Source organism: Echinops telfairi, unplaced genomic scaffold (assembly GCF_000313985.2).
Source record: "Echinops telfairi isolate 266 unplaced genomic scaffold, ASM31398v2 ScPeMD7_7412;HRSCAF=8450, whole genome shotgun sequence".
NCBI classification, from domain to species: Eukaryota; Metazoa; Chordata; class Mammalia; order Afrosoricida; family Tenrecidae; genus Echinops; species Echinops telfairi.
The window spans coordinates 10234874-10259251 of NW_022111312.1; the positions used below are offsets into that span (position 1 = coordinate 10234874).

General features: G+C 52.9%; 1 protein-coding gene across 2 annotated transcripts; it reads left to right on the forward strand.

The window, feature by feature from the left end:
- Positions 1-8528: 8528 nt before the first annotated feature.
- MLEC (malectin) lies at positions 8529-22962 on the forward strand. 2 transcript variants are annotated; one of them, XM_004709572.2, is made up of 5 exons: positions 8531-8889; positions 15488-15666; positions 16230-16406; positions 16512-16569; positions 17987-22962. In XM_004709572.2, the coding sequence occupies exons 1-5, from the start codon at positions 8664-8666 to the stop codon at positions 18214-18216; spliced, it is 870 nt and encodes a 289-aa protein (XP_004709629.1). In that variant the 5' UTR covers positions 8531-8663; the 3' UTR covers positions 18217-22962. The 2 variants fall into 2 exon arrangements, with proteins under 2 accessions (XP_045152689.1, XP_004709629.1); XM_045296754.1 differs by lacking the exons at positions 16230-16406; positions 16512-16569 and having other exon boundaries at positions 8529-8889.
- Positions 22963-24378: the final 1416 nt, after the last annotated feature.

The window sequence follows — 24378 nt, forward strand, 5'->3', positions numbered from 1 at the left end:
GTGATGTGCATTTACCCTTTATATAAAACTATGTCATGAGCAGCGTGGTCAATAATTACTTAACGCTCTTAGACATTTTTGAATGCTTGGTTTATTCACTGCAAACACATTAAACAATCTAAGAATAACTCAAACTACTAAGGATAAAAGTATTGGATCAAGTATGAGCATAAGGGCATAATCACAGCACTCTTCACACGTATCATTCTAGCACCATAGTCCCAACAAGCATGGCCTTCATCGGGGTACTCACCCCGGGGAGAGTGGGAGAGAGCAGGAGTTGATGTCTCCTTGGTTCCCAGCTCTCTGAAAAGTCCGTGTCTCTACCCGGGTTTAAATGGACAGCTTGGCTGGCTCTTTGACGTCACCAATGTCCAAGTCAAGTCTTATGGGGTTTCCCCACCCTTTAGGTGGTGGCTTCTTGGACCATCTGTTGTTTCTTGGTGTTGGTCCAACTTCTTGGCTGGGCCCTAATGTCACACTTTATTTCTTCTCTAAAGTGGAGCTTCTTGTGTTTGTTTCTTTTGAGGTGGCTCAGCATCTTGCAAGGAAGTCCTACGGTGCTCTCATCACTCTCTCTCAGTTTCTGTGGATTTGTTTCTCTAAAATGCCCAGAGTATCACAGCGCCTCCAAATGAGGTCGTCAAGCTGCGACCTGACTGATAGGCTAAACTCCACCCCTTCACTCTTATAGGCTCACGTGGATACCTGATTATGTAACCACTGCATCCTTTTTGGCTCCATTTCCTGCTTTGCAGGGATATATGTCTCCCGCGAGTGCATGCACTCATGTTGGTACATCGAGTTGGACTTGTAATGATAGACCCCTGAAACGCGAGGGTGGGGGTGGGAAGGAAGCAATGGATGCAGCCCTGTTCCACTGCCACACAGTGGGTCACCATGAGTCAGAATCAACTGGGTGACCACCCGCAGGGCCAAGGGCAGGGCTGGTGGTGGTGGTGAGGGGCCCATGGATACCAAAGGCTACTCTGTCATGGGGACCTTACCTGCCTTACCTCGTTCAGCTGGGAATGACATTTTGGTGAATTCTTCCTTTAAAAAACTTCCTTCCGGCCGGGGGCACATCCTCGGAGACTGACCCGGAAGCACGTGGCATGGGGTGCTTGTCGGAAACTGCTTGTAGTGGGGAGACACCCCCAACCCCCAACCCCGTCAGCAACTAAAGCTTCTGCACTGACCCAGAGGCTGGACCTAATCCCAGGGCAGCTGGGCTACTCAGTGCTGAGCGAAGGCAAGGTGCTGGCGTCCAAGGGGGGATCTAGAGACCGATGGGCAGGCAGCCAGCGCCATCTCTGAGCCGGGCAGCCCCGTGTGTGGTTTCCGACTGCAAGACGGCATGCACGGGCCCTTCCCACGCCTGTCTGTGCCCTCTGAGAACGCACTCTGCTAGTGAGGTGTCGGGAGGAGGGTGTTCGTGGTGAAGACGCAGAGCCCAGGCCGGTCCCGTGGACATGAGCCTGCCTGCCGGGGAGGCCGCTGGGAGAGGAGCTGTGGGGAGGAATGCTGGGTGCCCTCTGCCTCCTCCTTGGCCTGCTGCTGCAACTAAGCCCCTTCTGCTCGCCCACCTCCCCACCCACCTGGAAGGGCAAAGGGTTGGGGACTTGGTGCAGTGCTGCTGAGGGAGGGCCAAGGAACCGCCATCGCACTTCATTCTTTCCTTTCCTCCCCCTACTAAATAATAATTACAAACTTGCTTCCACGTTGTCTGCAAAGAGAGTCCCTTACCACACAAACAGAACAAAACAAAACAAGAGCATCTCACCTCCTATTCACTGTAAGACGATCTCATCTCATTCTTGCAGGTGTGAGCTGGGTCCTCGTGTGTGCACTTTAGGAGAGAGGAGACGGAAAGAGAAAGGAAGGGACAGAGCCCGTCCCAAAGGACCCCTAACCGGGCATTCCCATGCCTGACAGAGTACACACACACACACACACACACACACACACACACACACACACACACCCCTTCTGAGGGTTTGAGGTCACTTGGGGGTAAAACCATTCCCAGATGAAGGAGGTGAGAACAGTTTCTCAAAGGCGCGATCTGGGCCTTCCTCAGATGGGAATGACACCCCCACCCCGCAAGTCAGCACGAGACAGCGGAGCCTGAAGTTATCACTGGGTTGGGCCAGGGGCCACCTGGGACAGACAGCCTTGTCAGCTCTCTCGCCCAGGCTGCTGGGCCCTGAGGGCAGGCAGGCCGGGGCTGTGTGGGAACTCTCTGGGACAGTGTTTCCCTTGTGATATTTGGAAGTTGATCTCTCGGCCTTTCTTCCTGATCTATCTTAGTCTGAAAGTACCTCTGAAGCCAGGCCTCCATGGGTGACCCTGGGGCATAGCTTCCAGCACCAGGGCTATATCTTTTCTGTTGACCCATGTTCGAGAAAGCTGGCGAATGAAAAAGGAAGAAAAATGAATCCGTTAGTTTCAGAAGAAATACAACCTTAAGAAGTGAGGATCACAAGACCTCCACACTCACTTGCTTTGGACACGAACATCGGACAAGACCAATCGTTAGAAAGAAACACGGCCCCACTCCCACTCCTCAGAAAGACTCACTGCCACCAAGTTGGTGCGGGATCATAGTAACCATATAGGACAGGGTAGAAGTGCCCTCGGGAACAGGGCGGTTTCCAAGACTCGCTATCTATGCATTTATTGCAGGAGAAATGCCCATCTTTCTCCTGTAGAGGGACTGGTAGTTCTGAACTGCAGACCTGGTGGATTGCAGCCCAGGGCATAACCACTACACTACCAGGACTCTTCCTCCACCTGCCTCCGCTACTGGAAATTTAACTTCCCCATCACAGTCACCCTTTGACCTCAGTAGACTGACTTTGATGATTGTTACCTGCAACGGCCTCCAAACGGCCTCCCTCAAATGAGATCTTACTTATAGACACTGAGGTGACACCACAGTCCATTTCAGAACATTTTCATCACCTCAAAAAGTAACCCCAAGCCTCTGTGTCCTCATCTCCCAGCCTCTCCCTCCGACTCCCTCCAACACCCTCCACAGCTCCTGGCAAGCGCTTACTTATCTACCTTCTATCTCTGTAGGTGTACCTGCTCCGGACACACCACGTGTGGTAGTTAAATAACTTCATGACAACTCGATGTATGAAAGTGTAGGGGTGGAGTTTAGCCTGTCAATCAGGTCTCAGGAAGATGGTGACTCCTTGTGGGTGTGGCCGCCTCTTGTTACTGTGGGTCCTGGAACCTCCCCCTTCTCTCTCTACCTCACCTTCCTGCTGACTAGCCTTGTGGAGACCTGCATCAGCCTTGTGATGCTTCCACCATCATTGGATCCACAAGACTTTTCACCCACTGGTCGGTGATCTTCCTGCATTTTGCATCATCGCTTGTGGAGGAGGGATGAATGGACTAGTGTTAGACTTAAGGACTTGATCTGAAGTGTGATGGGAATGTTTCCCTGACACACAATTACTACTTGATAGAAAGCTCTCTCTCTTAGGCAGTTTTGACTGTCACTGGATTTGTTTCTCTAGTCAACCCGGCCTGACACCACACGAATGGAATCAGACGATCTATGGCCTATCATGTCTGGTTTCTTTCACTTAACTCTGTTTCCAGGGCTCACCCACCTGGTACTTCACTCCTTTTTATGGCTGAATAATGTGCCTAGTGGCACTGTGGGGTGAGTGTTGGGCTGCTGCCAGGTCAGTGGTTTAAACCCACCAGGTCCTCAGAGAGAGAAAGGTGAGGCTGTCTGCTCCCATGAAGATCGACAGCCTCCGAAACCCTATCCAGGGTCTCTGTGAGTCAGAATGGTCTCTACAGTGGGAGTTGGTGGAACGCAGTGAATTATTTAACGTAGCCCTTCTCGCCAGAGTCTCTGTCACTCCTGCCACACAATCTGTGTTTTCTGGATGGGTCTGGGTCAGAAAAGGTTGGGGGGAGACACTGCTGGGATTCGGTGGTGGGTGACTGTTAACAGGGTGGTGATTGCCATCCTTTGGATATAAAAGGAACTAAGTCACAAGCAGAAAGGGGAGTGGTGGGGGTGGTTCTACTACCAGCAAGAGAAGAGCCAGCAGTGGAGGGCCTCTTATGGACCCCAAGATCCCTGCATGTTGAACCTCCCTGATCCAGGAGACAGCTTTGATGCCAGAGGGACACCACAGAACCAAGGAGCCAGAGTGGTGGGCTTCCCAGCCCACAGAGCAGGTAGGACAGAGTGCTTGGGGGCAGGAGCCTGGCTTGTGAAGTAAGGTGCTACTGGGCACTTAATTGGGGGAGCTGGGTTTGCTGACCCACAGAGGTGGAGCCAGTTACCTCTGGACTGAGGCTTCTGGCAGCGCGTGCCCTTTGGGTATGTATTGGCATACTGAAAAAAGCTTAATAAACTTCATAATTGTGAGCATTGTCTGTGAGTTCTGCGTGGCTACTGCAGTGAATGAAGTATAGAACGGAGCAGGAAAGCACATTGTGAGCTGTAAGAGCCCCCAATAAAGTGATTTATTAATTTAAAAAAGAAAAAGAAAGTACATTGCGGGGAGAGTTGCCTGCTGTGGGAGGAAGGTTGGCGTTAGAATAGGGTTGAAAGGGATGGAGGGTGGAGGCATGTCTGACTTCTGCCTTGTGGCAATCGGCCTTGGGAGCCAGAGAAGGTCAGATGTGTCCCCCATGCCATTTCCACAATGGCCTCAGGAGTGGGATTGGTTGCGATGGCTCCAGACTCATTGGAAGTATGGGACATTGTAAGAGGAAGAATGGAAGGGTATGGGATATAAAATTTTCTATTCTTGGATGGTGACTTTGATGATTGTTACCTGCAATGGCTGAGAGGAGTGGACAAAATGGTATGTGGCTGCTGAAGAAGGAAAAGCTGCTTCTGGAGTGGCCTAGGGCAAAAGTCAGGCTGATTACGCAATGCAGGCTTGCTAGGGGACCGAGGTCTACTGATCCCACAGAGCAAAAAGCCCAAGGCCATGTTCACATAAATGGAGACACACACAGTTCAAGGGTAGGCAGGAGAAGATTAGATTCAGATATAACTAGAAGGATTAAGTGCTGTGTCTTTATCGAATAAGAACACATGGTACCATAGTGGGTTACTTGTTGGGCTGCTCACCACAAGATCAACAGTTCAAAACCAACCATCAGCTACCCTGTGGGAGAGAGATATGCTTTCTATCCTGGTAAAGAGTTACAGTCTCGGAAACTCACAGGGGCAGTTCTACTCTGTCCGGTAGAGACACTATATGTCAGAATTGATTAGATGGTAATGGGTTTCTTTGTTGTTATTTTTTTACGGTAATATGGATGTTGAATGTTTCTCATACCTAGTATTATAGAAATGGGCCTATACATGTGATGGAAAGCAGTATGATTATTGTGATTACAGGGAGGTTGTTAGAGCATCTTCAGCTTGTAGCTGATTGGATATGCTAGAGGAGGAGTGAGGAATTGGCAGGAAGAAACAGGCTTTATTTTAAACCAGAAGCTCGTGTCGAGTCAAGGCCTTCGATGGAAACTTGATCACCACCCAAGACTGCCGAGAAAACAGGAGATTTACACTTGTAGGAGAGACCATGAAGACCACTTGTAGAACAGACCATTAAGAGGTTCAGCAAGCAGGACGGGTAAAGGTGAAAACCATTTGGGGGTGGTTTCTACCACAAAGTCGGCAATTTGAAACCAGCAGCCACTCTGTGGAAGAAAAGTGAGGCTTTCTATGTAGCGTTCCAGTGTTGGAGGGCCTCAGGGGCAGTTCTACCCTGACCTACAGGGTAGCTGTGAGCCGGAATTGACTCTCTGACAGGGAGTTTTGTCTTTTGAAACTGCCTGAGAATAACTAAATATGAGATTCCGGAGGCGGAGTAAGAACATGGACTCTGAGGCCGTGTCCCCAGGAGGGAGGAAGCCCCACTACCTCTCTGTGCCTGCGTTCCTGACATCCTGGTTCCTTACGTCCTTGTTTGGAGGGTCATTCAAGCTCTGACTTGTCAGGTTCCTTCAGAGCAGAGGTTTCCAGAGAGGAGAGTGGAATTTGAAACCCCAGTGTAGGGCCCTGGAGGCCTTGGGAGGGAAAACAGATCTGCCAGAGGACAGAAAGCCAGATGGTAGAAAGACAGGCAAAAAGAAGTAGGGTCAGGAGGGGATGTCTCCACCAACTAACACCGCCCCCTCACCCCCACCCCCGGGGTCAGATGTTGAGGGCTGGAGATGGACTCCTGGAAAACTGGCATTCCCCACAGATATGCTCCATTTCCCAAACCTCATTTTGTTTCTTTAGAGCACTCCTGTTTTCACGGAATGATTTGTGAGTTGTTCAGAGCCTGCGTAGGATTCTCCTGATACACGGTGTGCAGGACACCCGGGGAGTGTTTTTTGTTCACTGTTGTACACAGCTCATTGACACACACATGCTAGGGCTATCTGATCAAATACAAGTGTCTTCAAATCGGATGGAGTGGAAAGATAAGGCTTTCTATTCAGGTAAAGAATTAGGCTCAGAAACCCAGACGGCATTTCTGCCCTGCCCTATAGGCTCCTTATGAGTTGGCACTGAGTTTGGTTTGGTTTTTTGTTTTTTTTTCTTCTCTTTTTTAACATTTTATTAGGGGCTCATACAACTGTTATCCCAATCCATACACACATCAATTGTGTAAAGCGCATTTGTACATCATTTCTCAAAACATTTTCTCTCCATTTAAACCCCCGACATTAGGTCCTCATTTTTCCCCTCCCTCCCCGCTCCCCCCTCCCGCATGAGCCCTTGATAGTTTATAAATGGGTATTTTGTCATATCTTGCCCTGTCCGACATCTCCCTTCATCCACTTTTCGGTTGTCTGTCCCCCAGGGAGGAGGTCACACACAGTTCCATGTAATCGGTTCCCTCTTTCCTACCCATTCTCCCTTTACCCTCCCTGTTTTGCCACTCACACCACTGGTCCTATAGGGCTCATCCGTCCTGGATTCCCTGTATTTTCAGTTCCTATCTGTACCAGTGTACCTCCTCTGGTCTAGCCAGTCTTGCAAGATAGAATTCGAGTCATGGTAGTGGGAGCGGGGAGGAAACCTTTAGGAACTAGAGGAAAGTTGTATCATTGTTACATTGGTTTGGTTTTGAAATAAGAAACCTTGCATTACCTTTGAATTCCATTTTCCCATGGACTTCCCTCACAAGACCAATTAAATTTGAAGTTGAAGTACAGTGTGTACATATGGAAAAAGACACCTCAACAGCGATCCCATTTGTTTCTCTCAAATTTAAGTTGAAAGGGGCTGCCTGAAGTTTCTGCAAAATTAGGCAATCTTGGAAAAACAAAAGCAAACTCATTGCCATCCTAGCAACAACAGAAACCCTCACTACCACTGGGTTGGTTCTGACGCATAGTGATTCTATAGGAATCACTGCCCCTGTGGATTTCCGAGACGAACTCTTCCTAAGAACAGAAAGCCTCACCTTTCCCCCATAATCGTAGTAGTCGGGACTTGATAAATACAGTCTTCATATAACAAACGTAGACATGGATTTTAATCTTGGCTTTGCTTTAAACTCGTCATGTGATGTTTTTGGGCAAGACCCTCCCTCGGAGCCTCAGTTTACCCATCTGTAAAATGGGAGTTTGGGCAGTGGCCCAGAGCAGGGCCCGTCATTGCAGGGCAGAAAGGGGGCTTCGATGCACACTGTCTGTACCCAATACCCGGCCTCCTGCTGTGGGGCCGGTGGAGCCCCAACTCTCCCGCCTGGGAGGCTGCGGCCAGCAGGAGGCCGTCGCTATGGAAACGTAGACAGCCTGGAGCCCCTCCCCCGAAAGGTCACGCATTTCCGCTGCGTTGTAGCCTTCTGATTGGACGGCCGCCTGGACGCTACCACCAGCCCGAAACCCGCTAAGGGGTGGGGGCGGGGCCTCATCCTCGTGGGGCTCGACCCCTGAGGACCTGTGCACTTGGCCACTCTGGGGGTGGGTGGGTCTCCTCTCCCTCACCGGGGTGGGGGTGGAGGTAGGGGGTCGGAATGAGTCTCTCAGGTAAAAGAATTGGCCAATGCTTGTCCTTCTAGACTAGAGCTACGTTCGTGTGCCTCTCCCCCCAAAAAAGGATGAGGCGGCGGGAAAGTCGGCAACGCCCCCTCCGGAGCCCATTCGGTCCCAAGTCTGAGGCACCGGAAATGCTGGCGACGTGTCACTGCGCTCAACCCTAAACCTTCCCACCCCCACCAGGCCACCTTTCCCATTCAGCGGCGGGATTCCGGGGCCGCCCGGGCGCTGCACCCCACCACTTCCGCATCGAACCGCCGCTTCAACCGAACTCCCTCCCTCTGCGCGCGCTCCATCTCTTGCCCGGCGGTTGGGCCGGCGCCTGGGAGTGGCCACGCCCCCTCCCGTTCCTGGCAGCCAATGGGCGGGTGGCACCCGGCGGGGTGGTGGGTAATTAATGAGGACTGGGCACTGATTGGCTGCAGGGTTATGGCCGGGGGCCGGGCGGCGGGGTAGGTTGTACCTGAGGTGGGAGGTGGCACCGTTGGCTGAAGAGAAGGAGGCCTGAGAGCGACATGCTCCCGGCAGCTGAGGCAGGGCGGCCCGTGGCTCTGCTTTACTGAGTCCGGGGTGGCTTGGCCGCCGGCCGAGGACGAGGGTCGGCAGGGGCTACCCTCGCGGTGGTGCCCGCCATGCTAGAGGCCCGGGCGGCTGAGGGAGCCGCCGTGGCGCTCCTGCGACTGCTGCTGCTACTGCTGCTGCCGGCGCTTCGGGGGCCAGGGCTCGGCGTGGCCGGCGCGGCGGGGGCCGGGCTGCCCGAGAGCGTCATCTGGGCCGTCAACGCCGGTGGCGAAGCGCATGTCGATGTGCACGGGATCCACTTCCGCAAGGACCCTTTGGAAGGCCGGGTGGGCCGAGGTGAGAGCCCCTCAGCCGGGCGGGCCTGCAGGAATGCTGGAAACTGGGGGCGGCGGGCCGCGACCCCCATGCGTCGAAGTTTCTCGCTGCAGTTTCCCCGGGGACCTCGCCAGGGCCCAGAATCTGGCCGCGGCTCAAAGCTGCCGAGAGCCATTGAGGCAGAGTTAGGAGAAGTTATTTTGGGAGCTCTCCTTCTGTGATTTCTCAGCCTTTCTTTTCTCTCCTCCCCACCCCCCCAGCTGGGAAAGTAGAGTCGGGGCGACCTATTGCCACCGCGCGAGGCCTCCTGCCCGGGTCGAGGTTATCGATCTGCGCCTCCTACCCTCTTTTGCCCACTCCTGCTCCCGACAGCCCCTGGTCAGAGCCCTCATCGACAGAAGCGGGCCTGGACTCTTAGCGAAACGAGAAAGGAATCTTGGAAGAAGATGGGCCAGGAAAGTTTGATTACCGCCTCCGCCACCGCCCCCCTCCCCTTTGGAGCGACTACTCATATCTGTGCTGAAAAGTAGAAGCGGTTAGCCCTTTCCACAGGGTCTGTACAGAAGCCACCCTGCCCATGAGGTTGGCCGTGGGTGTCAGCTGGGCCACCTGGTGTGAGCTCCAAATATTCTGCCTGGGAGAGAGCCCATAGAACCAGGCCCTGCGAGGTTGGAGGCCAGCCGATGGGGCAGATGATTGGCAGTTAACTGGTTGAGCAATACGGAGCCTCGGGGTTGCCGGGGTGGGGGTGGGGGTAGATGTCAGGTGGCTAACCTCAAAGTCAAGCTGTTCAAGTCCACCCGCTACTCATTTGGAGGGGAGAGACTGCTCCCGAAAAGATTCACATACTTGGAAACTCTATTAGGGCCTCTGTGAGTTGGATTGACTGGGGGGAGGGGGCGGCGGTGGGGGGGTGTAGTATGTTTGGGGTGAGCAACAGCCTTTTTCTTATAAGGCTGCATGGAGGAGCTGGTGAGTCTCAGATTCCCAGTCCTCACACTGGACCCTAATCCTTTAAGCTCAAGGGCTACCCACCCATCTGGCCGCCCTCCCAGACCACTCTTGGGGTCATCTACTCTCTAGATGGCTTCTTCTGGTAAGAAGGCCTGGAACATGGATTTTAAAAGGCATGCCCTTGTTTCCTGTATTGGAAGGAGATTGAGACCTTGTGATAAATTCAGAGAAGGCCCCAGGGGCACAGCACTTAAAGTGCTTGGTTGTAAACCAGTGAGGTGAGCAGTTAGAAAGACGTCCTGAACAAGCCCTGCCTTGGAAAACCCTACATAACTCATCGCCATCCAGTCGATGTCAGCTCATAGTGACCCTGTAGGACAGCCGGCCTGCCCTCATGGGTTTCTGAAACTGTAATTCTTCACCGAAGTAGAAAGCCTCCTCTCACTCCCTGGAAACCTTTTGAGGCAGGGCAGTTCCACTGCCCTGTAAGCTCTCTTGGAATCGAACTGATGAAAATCAAGTTTCTTGGGTTGGGGAGGTAAAGTAGGAGCCGTGGTGGGCCAGTGATTAAAGCACTCAGCCATGCAATGAAAGGTGGGTTCGAACCCACCAGCCAATTGATGGAGCAGAATGTGACACGATGCCTCCATAGCAGTTACAGCCTTGGAAACCCTAGAGCCAATTCTTCTCACCCAATAGGGTCAATGGGCAGGATTCAGAGGCTGCTAAATTGGGTCTGTGTCACCTCCAGACAAATAGGCAACAAGATGCTCAGGTTTGGCTCTTGCCTTTGACTATCGAGTGTCACTCATTTCTTCCAAGTGAATTACCGTGCCCTGTTGGGGAACCATCCACATTTACACACCTGAGGGCCAGGGGCTACAGGGCTGTTTACCTGAGGTTCCCTTTGGCCCTGGTGTGGGGAGTTTCAGTAGCCTGGGTTAAGTTGAGGCAGGGCCCTGGTCTTCAGCGGCTGCCTGCTATCTTCATCATGGAGCCTTCCTCCTTCCGTGGGGCTGGGCAGGGAGGAAGCTGGAGGCCGTTTGTGGACTTTGCTCGTGAGATAGCTGTGTGAGGAGCAGGCAGATGGCCCCTTTCACTTAGCCCCCAGCAGGTTTTATGTGGTGTCATGGTCCTCAAGAGGCCCAGCTCTGGTCCCCAGCTTCAGCCCTCATTCAGAAAACAGTCTGGGTTGAATTTGCTGGTTCGTTTGTTTGTGTTTAGATTGGCCCCAAATCTGCCAGGCTCTCTCTGCCTTTGCGCTATAAGTACCTGGTTGGAGTTTGCTACGGCAGTTAAGAGATTGGGGCCCAGGTGCGCTGAGGTGTCATACCCCTCTCTGCCCACCTGGTTATGAATTGAAGCAGTAGGAAGGTGGGGGCGGGCCATGAGGGGTGGTCACGGTGCAGCTTGGAACAATGTGTTAAACGTATACCTCTAAGGTTCTCCCAAGGAGCCTTTTGCAGGGCTAGGCGCCCTGGAGGTGCAGCGATTAAGCAATCAGTACTCAATATAAAGGTTGGCTGTTTGATCTCACCCCTGGAGAAACCTAGAAATCGACTCCTGTAAAGATTACAGCCTTAGGGATACCCTGTAGGAGTCCTGCGAGTGGAGATGGACCCAATGGCACCCAAGGACAGCTCCAGGGCTGAGATTGCTGCAGCCTGGCTCTAGTTCCTACCTGTGCAGGGAAGGGTGGCTGTGTGCTCCACCTTCCTGCCTCTGCCCTGTTTGCATCCGGATGTGTTGGGTATCTGGAGACCCTGGCCCACAGCAACTGTGTCCACTCATCGCCGTGGGAGCCATGTACATGCATTTGTTCGTTCGTTCCCACATGCCCATGGTATTTGCTAAGGAAAGTTCATTTTATGTTGAATGAATTCAGGTAATTGTTGCCAAATGAGGCCAGATAAGATTCTGGCCTGCTTTGGAACTTGCTGTTTCTTTACAGTGTCTTTTGTAGTGGAGGGCTCTGGTGACGGTGAGTGTCCCAGGGTCCCATAGTGCCTTCTGCTCTCACAGGCCATGAGTTCATTGACATGTTCTGCCTGGAGGATCACTTGTGCTCACAGGGGATTCTGGTGACCTGGGAGCAGGCAGCGCATATGTCCTCAAATGCAAGGCCTGAAAGTGGGCCAGCAGTGCTCGCTGCTGGACAGCCCAGCCTGGGCTCCTGCTGCTCCGACTGGGATCAACCTGGTTATTTGGCCTGAAGGCAGAGCACTTGGCGCGGTCTTGGGGCAGAGCTCTCTTCATAGGAAGGTGCCTGTCAGCCAGTATGACCTTGAAGTGCCCACTTTCCTCTCGGAGCCATGTTTTCCTTCTGTGTCAAACTTGCCACACTGCAGAAATCCATGTCCTGACTTCTGAAAACTCTTCTGTGCAGAGTAGGTGAAAGTGCCTCTATCTTTTATTCTTTGGTATGATGACCTTTCACTGGAATGAAGTCGGGTAGAAAGTGGTTTCAGAGTGGGGTAACACTCTGGCGGGGTCCCGGGCCTATTAAGTTACTAATTCCCTGGCTCTGAAAAGACCCTTTGCCGGGCAGCCTTCCTTCCAGCTGGGGCAGGCTTTGGCCTTGGGGAGGTAGGAGCCTGAGAGTGAAGAGTCCTGTTCCCACCCTCTCACCTGAGAGAGCGTAGTTCTCTGCAGGCCTTCCCAGGAGCAGAGTCCACAGGTAGTGAACTCAGTATGGAGAAGATTCTAGTGGTTGGGTGTTGGGTAGAGGCTCAACAACGAGCAGTAGGCTGTGTTGACACCCAGAGGTGGTCTCCTGTAGGATCGGGGGTCCTGGGTCCTGGGCATTCTGGCTACCCCAGGTCTGCAGCTCCCAGCCCAAGGTTCTAGTTGGCCTTATTGCTTCCCTTCTTCTGACTCCCTGGGTGATACCTCTGGATATAGCTCCTGGTAGATGAGTGTGCCTGCCTGGTCCCTGTCTCTGTGTGAGGCACTCTTTCTTTAACCGCCTGCCCCATAGTGCGTTCTCACTCATAGAACTGTGCTTCCTAGGGTTTTGAAATGATGGATTTATCCAAAGCAGCTCATCAGGCCTTTCTTCCAAAGTGCCTCTGGGTGCACCCTTACCAGCAACCTTTAAGAGCCTCCACTTAGCTCTTTACAGAGCCCTGGTGGTGTTAGGCGTTCGGATGCTAACCACAAGGTCAGCAGTTAAAAACTACCAGCCTGTTCCTCAGGGACGAGAAAACGAGGCTTTCTGCTCCCATCTAGAGTGGCAGTCTGGGAAACTCACAGGGCGCTTCTACCCTGCCCTGTAGAGTCGCTACAAGTCAGAATGGACTCCATGACAGTGAGTTTTTGAGAAGCTCTTTACAGATGTCTTTTGTTCCTTGTCCCCAACCCTGGAGTAGGTGACAGCCCCACTTTACAGGTAAGAAAACAGACCTAAAGATCTGTCTTGCACAACATCACCTAGCGGGTGGCAGAGCCAGGACTGAAGTCCTTGCGTATTTTCCTGTAGATCCTGAGCGCTCTTTTCCAGGTAGGCTGATTGCTCCCTAGCTTAGGACTGGGAAACCACAGACACACTATAGGCTCTTCCCCGTCCCCATTCCCACCCCCTCCCTTCCACACCCTGGTGGTGGTGGTTAGCTGCCCGACTTGAGCAGGGTGCTGCTGGTATAGCGTGCTTTGGTAAAATCTTGTAGCCATGAATGCAGAAAGATGAAAGAGAGAGGGAAAATTCCTTTTTTGCCCTCTCCCCTTGGGATGTGGGAAAATTCAACTTTACATGTTGTAAACCTCTTGGGAAAGCCACTTGGGCTTTATAGGGAAAATGTTTTAAAGGTAACTCCAAAGTGGTTAGGCAATTTTTGGTTCACATGGCTGAGTTTTCATCACGATGGGGCTGTCTCTCTCAGTTTTTCCACTCGGTAGGAAAAATTGTCCACACACACATGCACAAGAACGTCTGTGTGTCTATACATCAAATCTAGGGACTGTTCTAAATTTGCAAGGTCACGGTCCTGGTGGAAGCAGGGAATTCTTGGAGCTAAGTTGGAAGGAAACTGGCAGCCCTTTAATCTTCATAGGTTTGTGCCCCAGGGTCATGGTCTTTTTTTGAGCCTGGGAAAGAGCCCGGTGATAGCAGCAGCCCCTCCTTTGTAGTGCTGCTCCCTGCCCTTGTTGGATTTGTTTTCTGGGGAGAAATAGGATGACAAAAAAGGCTGAAGACAACAGGCAGGGAGTTTCCTGTTGTGTGGTCTCATCTGTCTTCCTATCTGGGTAGCTCGCCTTAGCTTCAAGGGGTGGTTCACTTTGTGCTCCTGTTTTCGAGGACTTGAGTTCAGTCCCTAGGGCTCTCAGTGGATCCTTTGCCATGTCCTGCCTCTTGGCCCATCAGAGGTACAGAAGGAAAGCTCTCTTGGGCAACTCCTGAGAACCCCAGTGCCGAATGTCTTCCGAGTTGCCTTGTGGCATCGGAAGGTGCTTTTGAGGTTCTGCATTCCAGGACAGAGTAGGTGCTGGGTCTGGTTTGGAAAGTAGATCTGTGGTGCCCTGGAGAGCCCTGGGGTTGTACTTGGGGGCACGCTAAACTGATAACTGCAGGCCAGCAGTTTGAATCCAGCAGCTGCTCCACAGGAGAAAGATGAGGCTGTCTGTTCCCGCAGAGAAGGATAGCGGCGGAAACCCACAGGTGAGCCGTGCTCTGCCCAGGAGGGTCGAGTAAGAGCTGCTCTCTGGGGGGAAGCAGAGCCGTTGCCTGTTTGTGCTGCACGGTGGAGTTGCTGGGAGGAGACAGCAGCTCTGTTTGATGAGTGGGAGGGGAAGGGTGCTCTTCTGACACTGGCTGCAAGTGGCCTTGCCTCACTCCTTGTCAGTGTGGAAGGAGCCCTCCCCTCCCACCCGGAGCAGGAGTGTCTTCAGCCAGAGGTGCCAACAGCAGCTGGGCTGATGCTGTGACTCTGTTTCCCAGCTTTGGTGGAGCCATTGCCGAGCAAACCCCCACTCCCCTCCCCCAGCCCCATCTCCAAGGCCAGGCTGTCAGTGAGGCTCCTGAGGAGTCAGAGCTTTTTCCCTGCCTTTGGAGTTACTCCCTTGATGTTCCGAAGAGTAGGTGAAGTGGAGTTTTTGTGATGCTGTGAGCACTAAGTGCTAGAATTAAAGGTAATTAGAGAGCATCCAGCCGTCACTGTGGCTACCTATCTCTTCACCGGCCTGGGAGCTTTTTGAATGAAAATTATTTTAAAAGGAAAAAAAATTGTATCTTCTTTGTACTTAATTAGATACCCTGCTTGTCTTAGACCCTTTTCTGAATAAGGAAAAAACATTGTGTGAGTGTTGGCATGGCTGTCTGTGTGGAGCTCCTGGCCACCTCACTTTATGAGACTGCTCTGAGGTGCGGCCCCTGGGGCCCCGCTGTCTGCAGTAGATGCATTATGTTGGAGATACCAAGAAAGTTCAAACCTTCTACTCTGAAGGTTATGGGGGCAGTTGGGACAATTCTGGGGAGCTTTCTTTGGTCTAGCACCTCCTTGGTAATGGCCTCCTGCTTTCCTGTCCCCCAGCCTTTGTGTCTGGGCCCTTTGGAGCCAGGTGCAGAGAGGCGGGCCAGGAGTTTCACCCCCGGAAGTGGCTCTGGCCGCCCTGGGGTCTCTGCTTTTCTTTTGGGCCTTTTCTCTGATGTGCTTGTGTCTCTTGTCGCTAGCTTCAGACTATGGCATGAAACTGCCAATCCTGCGCTCCAATCCTGAGGACCAGATCCTGTATCAAACCGAGCGGTACAATGAGGAGACGTTTGGCTATGAAGTGCCCATCAAGGAGGAGGGGGACTACGTGCTGGTGCTGAAGTTTGCTGAGGTCTACTTTGCCCAGTCCCAGCAGAAGGTGAGGCTGCTCAGGCCCCGGCTGGGTCAGGGGGATGGTGCCGCTCATGGATAGTCCTTCGCTATGGGCCAGAACATGTAAGAGCCTCCTAAGAAGTAAGAAACTGCCGAGTTGGGAGGAAATGCCTAATTGTTTGTGTCTCCAGAGAACCTCGGTCTCCTTCATTGCTCATGAGGTTGCCCTGGAAGTTGGTGGCAAAAATTCAGCGCCAGAATCCTAGTTCTTCGTTACCAACTGGTCCTGCTTCCGCTTCCCCTTAGGCCTCCCCGTTTGTTTGAACACCTTATTTTTAGCTGTAGTCTTTGCTTCTGCCCCTTCCTGTGAATTCCCTTCGTTCTCACTGCACTTCTTGTGCGCATCCTTTGTTCCTCAGCCAGGACGAGACCTCCTTGACCAGGTTTGAGTTAGCTCAGGTAAAGACTGTAACTACCCTCAGGGTACCTAGCCCAATAGGTTCATAAATCAGTTTTGAACATGGCTTCTAGGCAGGCACACAATGTCCAACTGCAGAAGGGCTATGAAGCAGATGGTTTTGACCTTGCCTCCTTTTCTGCTCCTGGAAGGTGTTTGATGTGCGATTGAATGGCCACGTTGTGGTGAAGGACTTGGACATCTTTGACCGCGTTGGGCACAGCACAGCTCACGACGAGATCATCCCCATGAGCATCAGAAAGGGGAAGTTAAGTGTCCAGGGGGAGGTGTCCACCTTCACAGGGAAACTCTACATTGAGTTTGTCAAGGTAAACGTCCTGCCCTGCCCTGCCCGCAGGACTGAGGAAGGGCACTGAGAGTGGGTGTAGGGGAAATGCTTGCTGCGGTGCTGACCACTGCTTTCCATTTCCTAGGGGTACTATGACAATCCCAAAGTCTGTGCGCTCTATATCATGACTGGGACGGTGGAGGGTAAGTCCTGCTTTTTTGCCTTTTTTTTTTTTCACTTGGGCTGCAGGATCTAGTTGTTCTCAGTGATGGAAATTGTCCAGTTCTGCCACTGCTCTCTGGGGAGCAGGGGGCTGCAGTTCATGCTTGCCCTTAACTTGAACTCTGCCAACTTGGACTTCTAAGGAGATTGGGCACTTGGTCATTTTGCTGAGAACCGTGTCCTCTCGTAGTGACCTGTGCAGCTTTGATGCTTGGCCGCTGTGGCTGAGCAGCTGGCTCTGAGGTGGAGGACCTGCAGCTGGAGGTCTAGCTGAGGGCATCCTCCCTCCCACCCTGGTATGTGTCCTAAGGGTATTTATTCTAAACAAAAAAACAACAATAACAAAAAGGATATGGCTGAGGGGAGTAATTTAGCTGGCCACTATTTTGGGAACACCTATTTAAAGCCAGATTGTGGGGAAGAGTGTCAGCATGGTGCTAGCCACACGCCAGCACCTTTGATCTGTGTTCAAATCCTGCTTCTTCATCAGCTGCTTGTGTCTTGAACAAACGTCTTGAACTTCAGTGTTAATTAAGAGCACTGATGGGTGCTGACCCTTATTGTTTGTAATCTCCTAAGATGAGTCCTTATGTGGTTTCTTTGTTTGACCTCTGTTTCCTGAGGGAAAGGTAGCAGGAGAGTCTGGATCTGCTGGCTAGGGTTATAAACCTTGCTCTTGTGGCTGCCTGCTTCAGGCTGGTTTTATCTGTGGTAGCTTTTCGCCCGGACCCTCCCTCTGTGCCTGTTCCCAGCTCACCCTGAGTGCCCTGAGACTCTTCTCTGGCTTTGTTGATGTGATGGGCTGTCTGGCCCAGGGTCTGGTCCACAAGCAGATTTGGGCCTGAGTGCTGAGGGAGTTGGGAGGGCAGAGGGCTCCTGTGTGCTCAGAACCCAGCACCGGCTTCACCTGCTGCCATCAGCTCCTGGTGGCTTGGTTGGTGGCTGTGTGACTGAAGGAACGGCCAAAGGGAGAAGGCAAGGGTGCAGGCAGCGAGGGTTCTGGAAATGGTTGGAGCAGGAGAGAGTGTTGAGACTGGCGACGCTGTGAAAAATGTAGTCAGTGTCACGAGATGGTTTGAGTAGAAATTGTGCAGTGTCCTTATTTGCTGGGTAAACTTTCACACACAAAAATAGGGTTTAAAACAAAACAAAAAAGGGACTGGGGTTTTGAGAGAGATCAGTAGGTGCTCCCCTGGGTTCTGAGAGGAGAACAGGCTGCCACTGCCTTTAGCTCAACCTGAAGGTGCTGCTGGTGGGTGCCTGGTAGTCGGTGGGCCCCAGGCTGGTTTGGCTGCTTGAGCTCTGTCCCGGGGCCCGGTCAGGCTCCCCAGGGATCTGTCTTGTGGTCTCACTTAACAGTTGTGGGTCTTCTTACGTGTGTTTACTTTCTTGTGTCAGATGTACCAAAGCTGCAGCCTCATCCAGGATTGGAAAAAAAAGAAGAGGAAGAAGAAGAAGAAGAATATGACGAAGGGTCTAATCTCAAAAGACAGACCAATAAGAACCGGGTGCAGTCCGGCCCCCGCACGCCCAACCCCTATGCCTCGGACAACAGCAGCCTCATGTTTCCCATCCTGGTGGCCTTTGGAGTCTTCATTCCAACCCTCTTCTGCCTCTGCCGGCTGTGAGAACAAATTAGCATCCTGACAGGGCGGAGGGGTGTGGGAAAGAAACCAGACACCTTGGTTTTGGTTTCCTTGTTTTTCACAATGATTGACAAACACAAACAGCGCCACACACGCGAAAATTAAAGGAGATCAAAAGAGGCTGAGTGAGTAGAGAGCAGCCCTCATCCACCACCTGGTCCTGGACCCCCTTCAGTCCCAGCCCTCTCTCTGCAGCTGGGCCCCAGCTGTGTTTTCCTGTCCAGGGTACTGAGGGCAAGACTGGATTGTCCGGTCCAGGACCCCAGTCTGTATGCCTAGTGGAGAGGACTCTGAACTCCCTTCTTCCACCTAGGCATTAGCACCAGGGCAGTGCCATCTTCTTCCCTGAGGAGATCAGGGCTGGGAGTCCAGTATGTTCTGCTGTCATGCCCAAGTAAGTTTCCCGGTGACCCAGGCTTGAGAGTACGTGTCTGCAACAGTGGAGCACTTGTAAGGTACACACACAGATGAAGGAGGGTAGAGAAAGAAGACTGGTCGCTGCCCTCGGGCTCGGCAGCCTTTCTGAGTGTCGCCCAGTAATGGCACCTGAGCTCCGCCGTCGTTGCCTCTCTGCCCGACGTGTGCCAATGAGAGGGCTGTCTGGTAGCCAAGACAACGAGCTTGTCAGGTCCTCAGGTTGCCTCCGACTTGTTGCCACAACAAATCACTTTGATTTCAGTGCCTGTTGGGGACTGGATTTCCTCCCCACCCCCTGAATCTGGCTCAGTTGCAATCTCCTCTCCCTTTGTGCCAGCCCCATTGAGTTCTTAGCAGGAGGGAAGGAGACGTGGGGACTTGGGATTCCTCCTGATTGAGTGTCTGGCCCTCTCCCGCCTCACCTCCTCACCTCGCTGGTACCTCCCGCCCCGGGTCTGTCTGAGCCAGCAGTTCTCTCAGTGGCCCCTCTGTCAGGCGGTCTTGCTGCCAGTGGGGGGTGCTTTCCAGCCTACAGCAACGAGACTCTTGACCTTAAAAGTCTCTCTGGTCTTTGGATTGGAAAAGGCTGATGTTAGCATAATTGAGGAGCAAGCTCATAGGCTTGAGGCCTACTAAGTGACTGGCTCCTGCTGTGAGTGACCGGTATCAGATATCCACTTGTCCCCTTGCCCTTCTCGATCCCTCTGTGTCACAGACACATCTTCAGTCCCGTTGCACTCAGTTTTGGTTTGTGCTTAGTGCTGCCCCAAGGAGCTAGCCTGACTGGCTGTCTTTGAACCACGGCAAGGCCCACAAAGTGTCTAGTCCCCGACCTGCTGCCCTTTCATGCCCTTTCCTGGGCAGCAGCTGGGCTCTTGGGGTAACGAGCCAAGAGATTGCCAACCCACCAGAGTCCTGGCCTCTCAAAGCACCCTTAGCACCTGTCCGTGATGCCCTGGGACGGTTTCTGCAGGAAGCAAAGCATCCCTGGCCCCCGCCTTTGTTGTCATTGTCACCCTTCCCTAGTTAGAGCAGCCGAGGAGGAGGGCCCAGGCAGGCTCCCAGCAACGTTGTGTCTGGGAGGCTGCAGGGTCCACATGGAATCTCAGACCAGGCCCCTCTTCTAGAATGTCTTTAGTTTTGAGTTTGCCTTACTGAATATTTTAAGACGTCGGTTAATTTGTCCTCCTCTCAGTGAGACAGGCCCATGCCCTGGTTTTTGGCTCTTAACGAGTTACTCCCCAGCCCAGATTGGGTGCTTGAAGAGTTGTAGCCCTTTCTGTGAGCTGGACCTCGGGCCCCAGGAGTAAGGTTATTGAGTCAGGCAGCCGGCCAGCTGTGGTCTGAGGCTGTAGTCAGTCCCCCTTCCGAGAACTGCTGGGGGAGTTGTTTTGGGAGGTGGGGGCGGTGAGGAAAGGATGAGGTCCTGGACCACCTGCCTGGGGTGGTAGACTTCTTGCCTATTAGAGCCTCGAGCCACTGCCAGTGCAGCGGGCAGGTGAGGAAGGACTCGCTGCCTCCCTTTTGCCTTGTTAGTAGTCGGGCCTCTCTGCCCAAGGAGGGGCCCAGCTCCCTCACCTCAACCCTGGAGGCTGCCTCGGCCACCTCCCCACGGTACTGTGAGCCCCACAGCTGGGCTTCTGCCTACTTCCAGGCCTCCCTCCCCCCTGAGCTGGGGGCGGGGGGCACTTTCCTTTGCGGTTGTCTTGGAAAGGAAGGAATATCTTCCTATGTTCACAACTCAAGGGAAGTGAGGAAATGGGAGGAAGTGTGTGGGGGCTGGGGCAGAGTCCCCTGGAGCCAAGCCCACCCAGCTAACAAGAGGGGCCTGGGGCTGGCTCCTCATGCTGAACTTGAAAGCTTTTTTTTCCCCTTCCCTTTTTTCTCCTCTAAGATCATATAGGTACATGAAGTGTGTAAAGGGGTGGGGTGGGGTGCCCTTTATTTTTATTTTTGTATTGTGTATGTTGAGAATTACTCTTGTTCATCTGTTGCTTTTCCCAACATTCATTGGAGTGAGTGCCGCATCTTTGGGGCAGGGGTGCTTGATGCCAGGATGGGGTGCTCCTCCAAGGGCCGTGCTCGGTCTTGGGACTGTAGACCCCATGGCAGATGAAAAGTGGATGGCCAGGGCGAAGCTCCTCCAGACAGCAGGGCTTCGGTTCCGCCTGCCCCTGGGGTGGGCTGAGGTCAGGGGCCTCATCTGGGCACTGCTGTCAGGAAGCTGCCTAGGCAGCTCACCTCCTCAACCTAAATTCATTTTGGCTGGAAAACAAAACAAAAAATGCCACTCCTCAGGAGAGGCTGGGTTATACTGGAGCCCCAGCCCCAGGGCGCCACCTGTTGCTTTGAGACAACGCTTCCCACTGTTGGCCTCAGAGACCCTGGCCTGCCACTGGGTGGTCCGATTGAGTTTGCTTAAGCCCTGAGATGGTGGGCTGGCCTCGAAGTGCAGTGTCCCTCCTCTCCAAGCCTGGGAACTGCTGGATCTACTTTTAGCTTTGGGGGTCGACTTCCTTGTCTGTCTGGAGAAGCTTCTGTTTTAAGGAATTTCTCTTCCTTCTTATCCTGCCTGTAGCCTCTCCTGGGAAAGCCTGACCATGGCTTGTAGAATCTCAGCCAAACTTCAGGAAATGGCAGCAGTGTCTTCCCTTTCCTGCTCTGTACTCTTCCTCTCCCTGGAAACCCACCCTCGGGAAAGCCCGGGGCTGAGCCCGAGGGCCCTCTGCCCTCGCCGGAGCCCCCAGAGTGGGGCAGCCCCTCCCGGCTGCACAGTGCCTTTTCCTCCTGCTCGGAGCCAGGTGGGCCTTCCCTCTCCCTTCAGGTCTGGGCAGGGGTCCTCCAGCCCACCACGGCTCTTCCCATCCTGCCCTCCCCGCCTCTGCTGGCCTAGTCTGACAAATCCCAGTGTCTTCTTGCCTCAAGGAGCCTGAATGGCATCAAGTGGGAACGTGTGTGACTTTCCTCCCTGCCTTTTCCAACGAGCTCCTAAAGGGCTTAGGGGAGCCCAAGTCATGCAGAGTGAGGGGCTCCTCACTGCTCCTCCCTCGGGGAAGGAGGCCTGACACAGAATCTGAAGCCCGCTTCTCTTCTCTGCAAAGAGCACCAAGAACTTGGCATAGAGGTGCTGAGAAAGTGGGGCCAGCTCCCTGGGCTGCCCTGGCTTAGACTCTCCTGGGGCAAGAGGGCTGGGTGTCCTCTTTGTTACTAGATTAGATTGGCACCAGGTGGTCAGCGCCCCAGCAAGTGTGCGCCTTTTCTTTGCCCCAGGTGACTCGCTGCCAATCTGGGCTGCCTTTCACTGAGTGGCTCTGTCTAGGCTGGCCTACTTTCAGGTGGCTGAGCCATCTTGATAAGAGCAGGTGATCCGGGGACTGGCTTGAGTTGGCAGTGTAAGAGCAGGCTGCATCCTTTGGGACAGGTCCCACCCTCCCCTCCCCCAAGAAGTGTAAGAACCAGGAGCCAGGATTGTGCTGGCAGCCGGGGAAACAGTAGTGCCTGTTGGAGTTGGCAGAGGGGGGCTTGGCACTGCCCGCACCAGGCAGTCTTGTGAGATGGGGACCTATCGCACCAAGAAAAAGCAGAGCTCTCTTCTCACCTCTATTTTGAGCTTTGGTGCTTTATTTCAGTCTGAGGAAAAACAACAACAAACTGAAGTGCTTTCCGTCCTTTTAAGGGACAAGTGTCGGGAAAGGAGACCCGAGCTGCCAGGTGGGTGGGGAGAATTGGCAGGGAGAGATGTTCTAACAAAACGAGGAAAGAGACATTCTCGACGCCTCTGTTCCCTGGTGTATTGTGATCCAAGGAATGAAAAGAAATTTGACCCTGGATTAGTTCCCTTCTCGGATGGAAGGGATGCTAACTTTTCCTCCTCCTAGGTCCTCCCAGGCTAGGACCAGCTGCCCCCTCAGAGCTCAGGACTGCCTCTTCACCCTTGACGGGCCTGACCGGCCCTGCACACTGGGGCTGGCTGCTCTGGTTGGTACCGAGGAGTGGAGACAGGGTCACGTTCCCAGGCGTTCTCGCATCTTCTACTCTGGTTGCCCATCCTCTGGCTGCCCAGAGCCCAGCCCCCGCGCTGTAGGCACAACACCTGTTTCCAGCGGCACAGCAAGGCGTGATGGGGAGGGCTTTGGACCTGCCTGGCCAGGGCAAGCCGTAGGGGTGGGTAGAGCTGTCTTTCCTTTTGGGCTGTCTCCATCTGTCCCTACCCCTACTATGACCCCCCCACCCCCACCAAAAAGGAAAAAAAAATCAGGATGTTTTTCACTGTCCATTGCTTTGTGTTTTAATAAACAATTTGCAGTGACACTCTTGCGTGGAGATTGAATTTGAATCATCCTGGGGAGAGGTCCGGGTGGGGGTGGAGGGGTGGGAGATCTGGGCTGTGATGGGCTCCCTGATGAGGAGGCCAGAGACATTTGTCTGTTGAGCTATCTGCCTCTTGCTTTTCTTGTCGTGATACATGGCCCAGGAAAAGAGACTCCGTAAAACCCTGTCTGGCCATTTCCACCGGCTGCAAGGTGAATGGGGCAGAAGTCGAGCTACCCTGGTTTTATTTCTACTTTCACAGCAATACCAGGCTGTGGCCCTGGGCCTGCTTCTCCCCGTCTCTCCCCTGGACAGACAGCCTGGGGAGACTTGTCTCTACTTCCTCCTTTGCTGGTGCCCTTATCTGCAATGGAAAGAACCAGAAAGGGTTTTTTTTCTTCCTTTGGTTTATCACCCAGTTTTACAACTGAGGAGCACGAAGCCGGACGACGGTTTCATAATCTACCCAGGCTGTTCAGTATCTGGTCAAGCCAAGTATCAAACCCAGTCTGCCTCAGAGCCCATGTTCTTTTTGAGGCTTTGTAAGTAATAGTGATAATAACAACCCATTGTCAAGTCCATTCTGACTCATAGCAACGTACAGGATAAAGTAGAGCTGCCCACTGCGTTTCCTTAGCGCTGCTAACCACAAGGTGGTCAGTTCAAACTCACCAGTTGCTCTGTGGGGGAAAGAGGAGGCTATCGCTCGCTCCTCAAGATGTACAGCCTTGGGGAAACCTCATATGAGTTAGAATCGCTTTGATAGCAGGTTGGGGTTTGGCTTTTCATCTTCATGGAATCAGGCTGCCATGCCACATCTCTCCCATAGAGCAGCTTTTGGGTCTGATGTCCCGACCTTTCACCAGAATTCCTTGTAATCATTCTGGTTATCCTTTATCAAAATGGTCCCAGTACAAAGCCAAGTTCTCTGCCATCACCAGGAAAAGAAGTAGAGCAGCAGTTCTCAACCTGTGGATCGTGACCCCTTTGCGGGTCGAATGACCCTTTCACAGGGGTCGCCCAATTCGTAACAGTAGCAATATGACAGTGACGAAGTAACAACGAAAATAATTTTATGGTTGGGGGGGTCACCACCAGTGAGGAACTATTAAAGGGTCGTGGCATGAGGAAGGTTGAGAGGCTTTGCAAAGGAGAAAAGATTTTCCCAAGGCCACACAGCCAACAGAAAGCATTCAGCACTTCGGTTCTTTTTTTTTTTTAGGGGGGGGGGCGTTGTTATACTGACTCCTTATCAGTATGTTTGTTGTGTTGTTGTTTTTTGTTTTGAAATCATTTTATTAGGGGCTCATACAACTCTTATCCCAATCCATACACACATCAATTGTGTAAAGCGCATTTGTACATTCATTGCCCTCATCATTCTCAAAACATTTTCTCTCCACTTAAACCCCTGGC

Bases quoted from the DNA above. Each gene is read 5' to 3' on its own strand.
- MLEC (XM_004709572.2), top strand. From the start codon at position 8,664: ATGCTAGAGGCCCGGGCGGCTGAGGGAGCCGCCGTGGCGCTCCTGCGA. The intron at 8,890-15,487 runs GTGAGAGCCCCT...TCTTGTCGCTAG, and splicing joins GGAAGGCCGGGTGGGCCGAG to CTTCAGACTATGGCATGAAA. The intron at 16,570-17,986 runs GTAAGTCCTGCT...TTCTTGTGTCAG, and splicing joins CATGACTGGGACGGTGGAGG to ATGTACCAAAGCTGCAGCCT.